Source organism: Ammospiza nelsoni, chromosome 15, assembly GCF_027579445.1.
Source record: "Ammospiza nelsoni isolate bAmmNel1 chromosome 15, bAmmNel1.pri, whole genome shotgun sequence".
In the NCBI taxonomy this organism is placed as follows: Eukaryota; Metazoa; Chordata; class Aves; order Passeriformes; family Passerellidae; genus Ammospiza; species Ammospiza nelsoni.
The window spans coordinates 19,089,277-19,100,036 of record NC_080647.1 but is presented as its reverse complement, the minus strand read 5'-3'; the positions used below and the strand labels follow the sequence as shown (position 1 = coordinate 19,100,036).

The following is a 10,760-nucleotide window of genomic DNA, read 5'->3' as shown; positions in this document are numbered from 1 at the left end:
ATAAACCCGCTGCCCAGCCAGCTCACATCTCCCCAGGGAGCCTTGGCGTTGCTCTGGGCCCGCTCTGCAGGGGCTGCCTGGCTTTTGCTCCGGGTTCTGCTCTCAGGGGCTCCTTGCCCCTGCAGGCCTTGGGGGTCACCTCAGGAATGACAGGGAAGGTTCTGCCTTGATCCTTCCTGATCCCCAGTGCTGGCACAGGGGGGGCTGCTGCTGTTGGGGGTCTCTTCTGAGGGGGGTGGTTGCTTTTGGGGCAGTGGTGAATGTTTGGGGGAGTCTGCTTTTGGGGGGTGGTGGTTCTCAGGAGCTGGTCACTGTTTTGGGGCTGATCACTGTTTTGGGGGGGGTCATTCCTGCTTAGGCAGCAGTTGCTGTTTTGGGGGTGGTTGCTGCTGTTGGAGAGGTTCTGGCTGGTTTTTAGTTCCAGCCCCACCAAAGCCCCCTTGAGCCCCTCAGACTGGCGGGGCAGAGCCAGGCCTAGGGCTTGTATGAGGGTACAGCAGGGAGAATCTGCAGGAGTGGGACCGGCTGCTCGGATCCATGGGTGGCTTTAGAGGCAACAGCAAGGACAGCAGAGCCTGAGCTCCTCTTTTTTAAACCCCTGTGTCTCCCTCATGCTGCTGACCAGGATCCATGGCAGGGCCCAGACACAAAGCTCTGGGCTTGACAGCTCTCTGGGAAACCTGTAGGAGAGAACCATGGAACCGCTGAGGCTGGAAAAGCCCTGCAAGAGCACCAAGTCCAGCCATCCCCCAGCACTGCCAAGGCCACCCCAATCCGTGTCCCCAAGTGCCACATCCACACGGCTTTGAAATCCCTCCAGGGACGGGCACTCCACCACTGCCCTGGGCAGCTGTGCCAGGCCGGACAGCCCTGTCCATGAGGAATTTTCCCTAATATCCAACCTGACCTTCCCCCGGCACAGCTTGAGGCCGTCTGTCCCTGGTTCCCCGGGAGCTGAGCCCCAATCCCGTGTTCCGCCTCCTGTTGGGGCTTTGAGGGAGCGACGCCGGGCGGGGGCGTTCGGGGGTGTCTTTTACGGGGTGTTTGTTGAGGGGTGTTTGTTCGGGGGTGTTTGGGGTGTTTGTTGAGGGGTGTTTGTTCGGAGGTGTTTATCGGGAGTGTTTGGGGGGGTGACACTGGGACTCCCCCGGTCCCGCGCTGCCGTTTGGGGGCGGAGCCTCCCGGAGCCCCCGCCCAGCCCCGGTGCGGGGCCAAAAGCGGCGGGAACGGAGCGGAGGCGCTGCTGCCGCCGGGACCGGAGCGCAGGGAGCCGAGCAGCCGGTGAGTGCCGAACCGAACCGAACCGGGAATGCCGCCCCCTCGGAACCCGCGAGGGGCTCCGCTCCTGGGTCCCCCCGCAGCCTCCGGGCACCCCCCGGGAGCGGGATGGAGCCGGGGGTCCCGGCCGGTGATTGTGCCCTCCTCCCCTCCGTGTGCCCCAGCCTGGCCGGAGCAGCTGGGGCTGCCCCTGCATCCCTGGCAGTGCCCAGGGCCAGGCTGGACACTGGGGCTTGGAGCACCCTGGGACAGTGGAAGGTATCCCTGCCATGGTAGGGCTGGGATGGGATGGGATGGGCTTTGTGCTCCCTTCCTGCTCAAACCCTTCTAGGATTCTATCGAGCCTGAGTAGCACCAGCACTTACTGGGCTGGCCGCAGCCCAGCTGTGGGATGAGCTGGGGGAAGGCTGAGCTGTCCGAGGAGCCGGGTGTGCTCGGAGCAGCGCTGGCACTGCCTGCACAGCCGGCACCCGGAGCCTGGCTCTGCCTCATCCCCAGCCTGGGCTGCTCCCGAGAGGCTCCTGCTGGCCCTGCCTGCCAGGTGGGTACCCCAACACCCCCATGTTGCCCCCAGCGATGGCTGAGGAGCTCAGTGAGCTGCTGAGAGAGTTCGACGAGGTTATGGAGGACTTTGACCGGGGCCCTGCGAGTCAGTACCAGCAGCACCTGGAGGAGCTGAAGAGGAAAGCGGGACAGAGCGTGTATGACAGTGGCATCGATGAGCTGGAGAGTGAGTCTGGGCTGGGGTGAGGAGCCCTGGGGAGGATGGTGTCTGCCGGGGTGGGAGCTCTGTGGTTCCTCCATGGAGCACATCTTCCTGCTGATGCTGCCTGATTCAGCCCTGGTGGGCTGGATGAGCAATGGGGGGATGACCATGGATACTGACCCAGGACCTGCCAGCATCTGCCAGGGCTCCTGATGCCAGGCAGGCTGCTGCAGGACCCTGAGGGGCTGGGGATAACCAAGTGATCTGTAATAACCCTGTCCTTGTAATGGTGCCCAGACAACCTCTGGTGCTCTCTGACCTGAGAAAGAAACTCAATTCCATTTTTCCAAGCATTCCAGAAGCAGGGGAGGAGCAGATGGGTTCTCCAAGAGTGTGCCACCCTGTGCCATGGGCATGATCGGGCTGTGTTCCTGCAAAATGTTCATCAGGTGCCTGTGCCCAGGCCAGGGACTGATGCTCTGTCTCTGCAGGTGCCAGCACATCCCCAGGAAGCAGCCTCAACTCCAGTGAGGAGCACCTCAACAGCCCAGCTGACACTTATCCCACCAAAGGTGAGCCTGGCCCCTGCAGGGCTTCCTTCTCTGTGCTCAGCTGGGCTTGGCAATGATTGCCAGCCCGGGATAGGGGGGTGCCAAGGAGGCCCTGCAGAGTGGGAATGAGCCCTTGTGTCCTGGCAGGAGCCTGGAAGGGGCAGGAGTTGGGTTGGGATTTTCCCAGCTGAGGCTGGACTGGCTGGGATAAACACAGCTGGAGCAGCTGTACTGGGAGCAAGGGGTTGGGGTCTCTCCCCAGTGAGAGGGGGAATGGGGAGACCTGACCGTGTTTTTCCCCACTAGCAAAGCTTGGAGACACGCAGGAGCTGGAGGAATTCATTGCAGACCTGGATAAAGCCTTGGAAGGTACATGCCCAACCTTGATCCCAGCACTTCCCATGGGATGGATGGGACACCTGGGCTGGGGCTCCTGTTGATGGTTTTGGGAAGATGCACAGAGACCTGTGCTCCTCTGCCTGCAGCCTCCCTCCAGCTGCTGCTCAGAGGCTGCTCTTTGCTTGGGGGGGAAGGTGAGCAGGAGAACCCATACTCCCCTTGTGGTGTATCCTAACCTACCCCATCAGGAGGGAGGAGAGGGGGTCTGTGAGGTGGCAGGGAGCCTGTTGGTGATGCTCTCCTCCTCCAGATGCTTCCCTCCTGGTAAGAGCCTGGGGGTGTCCCCTGTGGGAGGGGGTGATGCTGTGCTGGGCATCTCTGGCCTCTCTGGAGAGTTTGGCTGCTGTACCCAGCAGCTCCAGAGAGTTTGGCTGCTCCCCAATGGCTGCTGTGCTGGGGAAACCGAGGCAGAGGCCACTTCCTCCCACAGCGTGACAGGCTGGAGGCAGAGAGAGCCTGGTTAAAAACTTTTCCTCCCACGCAGACTGAGTAAGGCACAGTTCTGCTCTCTGTTCCCATCCCTGGTGCAAAATGAGGTGGCTGCTGGGAAGTGTTGCTTTGCAGGCCCCAGCCATGCAGGGAGGGAGGGAGGGGACCAGGGCTGACCCCCTGCCCCAGATTTCTGCTCTAACCCTGCAGACTGTCACCATCTTCTGTGTCATCCTGCAGAGATGTGAGCTGTGCTGCGGAGTCTGCAGAGGAGCAGCCCCAGCCCTGAGTCTCCCTGATGCTGCCTCTGCCCCCCTGGCTGGGGTGGGGATGGCTCTGGGGACAGGGACGGGCGGTGGGGACGGATCCGGCTGCGGGACGATGGTGACAAGGCCCTGCCAGCGCCAGGAGGGGACAGCCCTGGGTGGGACCTGGCCCTGCCCTGCGCGGGGTCTGGTGGCTCCAAGGGCTTTGGGGGGGAGCTGGGCTGCTGCTGAAGCCCCCAGAGGAATTTTGGGGAAGATCAGCTTGCAGGACATCAGTGTGACATCAGTGTCCCCTCCAGGCTGGGAAGCCTGGTTCCTTGGTGGCATCTGTCACTGCTGACCTTTGCTTTGCATGGGGAGCCCCAAACTGGACCCCTCTCTGCCCCCCAAGTGCCTTTTCCCCAGCTGCTGCTGTAAATACTGTAAAAAATGTTTTGTGCTGTACAAATGGTTCTGTGAACAGGATTTTAAACGTCTGCCTGTGTCCATCTTTTTCCCATTGGCAGGGTGGGAGCAGGGATGCCTGGGGCTGCCAGCTGGTGGGACTGGCAGGAGGGGGAGACCTCAGGAAGCAAGTTCAGCAGCACATGCCTGGCTAAAGAGGAATATCAGGAATCCTTGTCCTGCCTGCCCATGGCACTCGGCCATTGGGGTGGCAGAGGGTGCAGAGTCTGTGCCTTCCTCCCCTGCCAGGGAGATGGGCACTGCCTGTCATCCCTCTGGCATGGAGGGCCCTGCTCTGGGGCTCCTGCTTCCAAAGGGAGGGGCTCTGGTGCCACTTCCCCTGGATCCTGCCCCTGTCAGCAGCCCAGGAACAAGGCCCAGGGATGTGGGTTTGCAGCCCTCTGCCAAGCTGAGCTTTCAGTGAGGTTTGGCCGTGGATGGGACGATGGGTCCCCCTGGGATTCCCCTCTGGTCTTTTCTCTGGAGTTTCCCATCCTGGGAGATGCCATCAGGATGACAGAAGAGGAACCTGTGGCTGGTCCCCCTTTCTCTCTGTGATCCTCACGTGGAGTAAGGGCACATGTGGCTCTGCTGCAGCTTGTCTGAGCAGGAAATGGGTAGTTTCAGTTTGTGCCCTCATCCCTGGTGTGTGGGTGCTGAGCAGGAGGTTGTTGGACACCCCCTCTGCCAGACCCAGCACTCAGTGCTGCTGAGGAGGCTCTGAGCACACACAAACCCCAGCCTGGGCAGGGCCAGCAAGGGAACACTGGGCTATTGCTGTCCCCATGCTGTGTGATGTGACCACTGATGTCTGTCCCAAATGGACCCCGAGGGGCAGCCAGGAGATGGAAGTGAGTGTGTGCCAAGGTGGTGACACCCAGAGATGTCTGTGACACTCAGGGAGATGCCTGTGACCTTCTGTGGGGACACACAGCCCCCATCACTGGAGCCAGGGTGGTGTGGGGACTGTCCCACTGTGCTGATGGCAGCAGCCCCTGTGTCACTGAGGGCGTTTTTCCCCTCTGAGTCACTGCAGTCAGCGTTTTGCCCTCCTTGTCTTGCTCTGACTCTGGGTCTGTTCCCCCCATGGCCCTGCTCTGCCCCCGGGGCTGCACCAGCTCCTCCCCAGCCTGGGCAGGAAGGGGCTTTAACCCCACCCAGCCAGCACGGTCCTGATGGTCAGCAATGATGACAGCAATGATGACAGCAATGCTCGGGCTGTCGCTATCCCCAGGTCCCATTCGCCCCCTTCCACCCCCACAGCAGCGGCAAATGTTGCCAAGCTACAGAAATAAATATTTTCCAGCCCCAAATGTGCTGAGGCCGATAACCGCCACAGCAACAGCACAGCCCTGGTGACGCTCTGGGGGTTAGTTTGTTGTGGGGGTTGCCAGGAGCAGGTTGGGGTGTCACCCCGGGCTCCCCCAGCCCCTTGGGTTCGGGATGGGTGGGTGGGAGCTGTCCCTGTCCCATGGCTGAGCTGTCCCATCAGCACAGGAGCCTCTCCTGCCCCAGTGACACAGACCTCAGCATCTGCTCGGGGTGGGGCTGGGGGCCCAGGGAGTGTCACTGGGCACAGTGCCACTTCTGTGTGTGGGGTGACAGAGCCCCTAATGCCAGCCCTGTCCCGCCCAGCCTGTGCTGACAGCAGAGCATCCTAAACCTCCGTGCTGGGTGGAACCCCCACCCCTGGAAATATTCAAAAACATGTGGATGTGGCATTTGGGGACATGGATTAATGGTGGCTTTTGCTGTGCTGGGGGAACAGTTGGACTCGATGGTCTTGGAGGGCTTTTCCCACTTAAATGATCCCATGATTCTGTGGCTTCTGTACATTGCTGAAGCAATGTACAGAACCCCCTTTGGGCACAGGGGCTCTTCTGCAGGGACAAGGGGTGGATTTTCTTTCCTGGGAACTCCAGCAAGAGCTTGGGGACACACCAGAGTGGCCCTGAGATGGAAGTTGTGACATCCACTGACCCATGGAGGAGCAGTTGTCCAAGGGCTGTTGTTCAGCATAGCAGGAGCCCTGACCTTGCTCCCACACTCACGGGGATACAAGGCTGAGGGGCTGGGGGGTCCATGAGGGAGGGTCTGGTGCGTAGGAATGTCTGTGGGTCAGAGGGTCCATGGGCTGCAGGCTCTGTGGCCCTGCACGTGCCCTGGAGGTGCTGCAAAATCAATCAGTGCGAACACGCACGTCCTGCAATACAGGCAGTTCCTCCCCAGGGCCCTGCTCCCCACAGCAGGAAAAGCATCCGAGGCAGCCCTGGCCAGGCTGGAGTGGGGCTGTGCTGTGCACAGGGCCACCAGCGAGGCTGTCACCGCTCCCTGCTGCTGTCCCCAAGGGCCCCCGGGGGTTTGCTGAGGAGCAGCGGCAGCGGGAAGTGGTAACCCGAGAGAGGCGGCTGCACGGGCCCACGGCTGCTCCCACAGGCCCGGCTGCCACAGGCCCGGCTCCCCCAAACCTGGCACTTACAAGCCCAGCTCCTCTAAGCCCATCTCCCCCAGGCCCAGCTGCCACAGGCCCGGCTCCCCCAAACCTGGCACTTACAAGCCCGACTCCCACAAGCCCAGCTCCTCTAAGCCCATCTCCCCCACGCCCAGCTGCCACAGGCCCAGCTCACACAAACCTGGCACTTACAAGCCCAGCTCCCTGTGGCTCCCTGAAGCGGCTTGGAGCAGATCTCCTGCCTTCCTGGGGACCCAGATGGACCTGCTGGGACACGGAGGTGACAGCTTCGTGGAGGTGGCCCTGGCTGGCAGCCAGTCACCTCCTTCCTGTACTGAATGGAGGAGATCACTGAAGGGACCACCTCAGGGCAGGTGCTGCCTGTATCCCCCTGCTTTCCCCCACTCCCAAACCCTCATGAAAAAGGGAGGGAGGGATGCGTCCCTTAAGGCAGGACCACCATGCACAGACCAGGGGGCTGATGGAGCTGGAGAAGCTCCTCACCCTGCCCAGGTGTGACGTTCCTCAGCGAAGCTGCTCCCACCTGGGAGGATCTCCCCAGCCACTGAAGGGGCAGAAAGAGTCGGCAGAGTTCCCCTAAAAGAAGTTGTTGCCACTCTGCAATGTGGAGAGGAACCTCAGCTCTCTGGGGAGGGGAAGTCCCTGGCTGCCCAGACAGTCTGGCTGTGGTAGTGGAAGAGGCTGTAACTATTTTGGGAGACAGCCTAACCCCAGGGATGTCACAGGCTTTCTGTCCTGTAAAGCCCCCTCACATATTTTTCTGGAATCCCAGAATGGTAGGGGTTAAAAGGGACTTTAAAGCCTGTCTTGTTCCACCCTCTGCCATGGTAGGGACACTTCCCACTGTCCCAGGCTACTCCAGCCCCAGTGTCCAACCTGGCCTTGGGCACTGCCAGGGATCCAGGGGCAGCCACAGTTGCTCTGGGCCTGCCCACCTTGCCAGGGAATAATTCTTAATTCCCAATATCCCATCCATCCCTGCCCTCTGGCAGAGGGAAGCCATTCCCTATTGTCCTCTCCTTCTTTGTTCTTGTCCCCGGTCCCTCTCCAGCTCTCTTGGAGCCCCTTTGGGCTCTGAAAGGGGCTCTGAGCTCTCCCTGGAACTTCCTTTTCTCCAAGTGAGCAGTCCCAGCTCTTCCAGCCTGGCTCCAGAGCAGAGGGGCTCCAGCCTTTGGAGCATGGAGGGATTTTTCCCCATTTGCAGGACAGGGAGAATTTGGGCCCTTTTGGGTTTGCCAGGGGTTGCTGCTGCACCTCAGGGCTGGGAGGATCCTCTGCAGTGCTGGGACTTCACCGACTCTTGGTGTCCCTGGGGAGCCTCCGTGTGACCTTCAGCTGCCCAGGGGAGGGGACAGGAGAGTTCCCCCTGCCAGGGACCCCAGCCCCAGGTGAGCTTCAGAGCGTGCGGGCACTGTCAGCAGGGGTTGGTGTTGTTTCCTCCGGCCCTGTTCCCCGCTCAGCCTCTGACCTCATCCCGCAGCTATCCAAAGAGACAATGCCGGTGGCGGTGGCCAGCACGGTATCCTGTCCCCTCGTGTCCCCCCCGGCCGGTCACTTCCCGGGATTGTTCTGCTCCCCTGGCCGGCCTGTCCCGGGAGGGGCAGGGATGAGCCGGTGGCCGCTGGAGCTTTGCTCGGCTGGAGCACGGCTGGGGCACGGCTGGGGCAAGGAGAAGTCATCCTGTCCATGAGCTTCCTCCTGCCACCCTCTGCTCCGCCAGGAGCTGCCCTGAGGCCACCAGCCCCGTTCCCATCCCAGACAGAGCCCTGGGTGAGATGGGACGAGCCTGAGCTGGCTCGGGGCGAGCTCAGGACCAGAGGGCTCGGGGCTGCACCGGCTTAGCGGCGTTAACCTCAGAACGGAACCCGTTAATCCAACACCAGGAGAATCCAGCCCCGTGACACCGTTCCCTGGCTCCAAGCCTCCATTCAGGCAGGGGCTGAGCCTGCAAATACCCTCCTCACCATAATCCCCGATTTCTGTGCCCAGAGGGCCAGCAGCTTGCTCCAGCAGCGATCTTTGGACCTGGAATATCTGCTTGTTCCCATGCAATTCTTCTTGTTTTGGGAGCACGGTGCCCAACCAGGCTCCTTCCTTGCCGTGTCCCACCTGTCTCTCTTGTGTCCTGCCTGTCCAACCACTGTGGGGAATGTTTCGATTGTAAAGTTCAGCTTGTAAAGCCGAATATTTCACATTGTAAAGTTCAGCTCTTTTCCCATTTGGCCGTGATATTTACTTTTTTTGGGATGTGTTCATAGAATCCAAGACTAGTTTGGGTTGGGAAAGAACTTCCACCCCCTGCCCTGGGCAGGGACACCTTTCCACCTTCCCCTCTTGTCCAAATCCCAGTGTCCAGCCTGGCCTTGGACACTTCCAGGGATCCAGCTCTGGGCACCTGTGCCAGGGCCTGCCCACCCTCCCAGGGAAGGACTTCTTGCCAATATCCTGTGTGCCCTGTCTGGTTGAAGCCACTATCCCTGGCTCCTTGCTGGCTCCAGCTGTGTTCCAGCTGTCAGCCCTGGATGGCTGATGCTGGGTGGGCATTGCTGGCAGCCCCTCTGTGCAGAGGCCAGGGGGATGAAGCCTTCTGCTGCTCATCCCTGCAGCTGTGCATGCTCTGGAGCATCCCTCCTTTCCTCCTTCCCTCCTCCCTGCGTGCTCTTGGTGTGTCAGCTCAGACCCTTCTGATCCCTCTGTGATAGCAGCTCTGGCCTGGCACTTGCACTAGGGGCTGCACCAGGAGCTGGTTCTGTCCTCCCTGACGTTTGCCCTGGTTTTTCCCAGCCAGGGAAGCAGCAGGGAATGCAGCACCTCTCCCCTGGATGCCTTCTCCAAGTAGGGTGCTGGATCCAGGGCGGCCCAGAGCATTCAGGGATGGCTCCTGGAGCTCCTGGAGTTCTTTGGGCCGAGTTCTGCTGGCATCAGGTGGGTGGGAGATGAGCATCTGCCATAGCAGCAGAGGCAGAGGGCAGTGGGTTCGTCCTGGAATGATGCCAAGGGCCTGTGCAGGGAGCTGGGGGGACCCTGGCCAGCTCCCCCTGGCCACGTGTTTCCAGCTCCTGCTATTTCAGGGCTTCCTGTTTCCCTCAACAGAGTGCCTTCCTGGCAGGCTGGGACCAGCCCGGGGCTGTCCCTGCCTTGCTGGGATGGGGCTGGGCTCCATCCAGCCAGGGGGATTTGTTCTTCCTTCTGCCGGTGCTCCTGAGCATGGAAAACAATGGGCAGGAAACGGGGATGGGGTCTGTGTTCCTCCCCCTGGAACAGCCCAGCGCCAGCTGAGGGGGCTGGGGGGGTTCAGCCCGCAGAAAAGGAGGCTCAGGAGAGACCTTTCCCTGGGGGAGGGTGCAGCCAGGTGGGGATTGCTTCTCCCAGGTAACAACTGGCAGGACAAAAGGCAACGCCTCAAATTGTCCCAGGGGAGGTTTAGGTTGGATATTGAGAAAATTCCTTCATGGAAAGGGAAGCCCTGGCAGTGGTGCCCAGGGCAGTGGTAGAGTGCCCATCCCCAGAGGGGTCACATAGCTCTGCGGATGTGGCATGTGACACATGGGCTAGTGATGGCCTCGGCAGCCCTGGGGTCTTGGAGAGCTTTTCCAACCCCCAAAATTCCATGGATCTGTGATCACTCCAGGGCTTCGTGCTCCTCTGGGTGGTCTCCCAGCAGGAACCGGCAGCGTTTCCAGACCCGGAGGGGAAACCAGCGGCTTTTAAGGCAGCCGCGGGTACCGGGAGCGCCGGGATGCTCCTGCCCGGGCCTCTGCCGCCCTCTGGTGACCCCAGTACGGGCACGGGGACACGGGGGTGCCGCTGGGACACGGGGACACAGGGCGGGCTCCGTGGGGGACAAGGAGGGGGCATCACTGGTGGGGGTCTCTTCTGCGGAGGCCAGGGACGGTCAAAGAGGGGGGGATCAGCAATGGAGGTCAGTGATGGGGGGATCAGTGATGGTTCAGTGATGGTGGTCAGTGATGGGGGGTCAGTGATGGTGGTCAGTGATGGAGGGTCAGTGATGGTGGTCAGTGATGGAGGGTCAGTGATGGAGGTCAGTGATGGAGGTCAGTGATGGTTCAGTGATGGAGGGTCAGTGATGGAGGGTCAGTGATGGAGGTCAGTGATGGAGGTCAGTGATGGAGGGTCAGTGATGGAGGGTCAGTGATGGAGGTCAGTGATGGAGGGTCAGTGATGGAGGTCAGTGATGGAGGGTCAGTGATGGA

General features: G+C 61.0%; 1 protein-coding gene across 1 annotated transcript; it reads left to right on the top strand.

Moving 5' to 3' along the window:
* Window positions 1-1,217: 1,217 nt before the first annotated feature.
* Window positions 1,218-4,105, top strand: LOC132080054 (regulator of cell cycle RGCC-like). The gene is made up of 5 exons (XM_059483040.1): window positions 1,218-1,281; window positions 1,853-2,008; window positions 2,476-2,556; window positions 2,842-2,904; window positions 3,604-4,105. The coding sequence occupies exons 2-5, from the start codon at window positions 1,855-1,857 to the stop codon at window positions 3,609-3,611; spliced, it is 306 nt and encodes a 101-aa protein (XP_059339023.1). The 5' UTR covers window positions 1,218-1,281; window positions 1,853-1,854; the 3' UTR covers window positions 3,612-4,105.
* The last annotated feature ends 6,655 nt before the right edge of the window (window positions 4,106-10,760 follow it).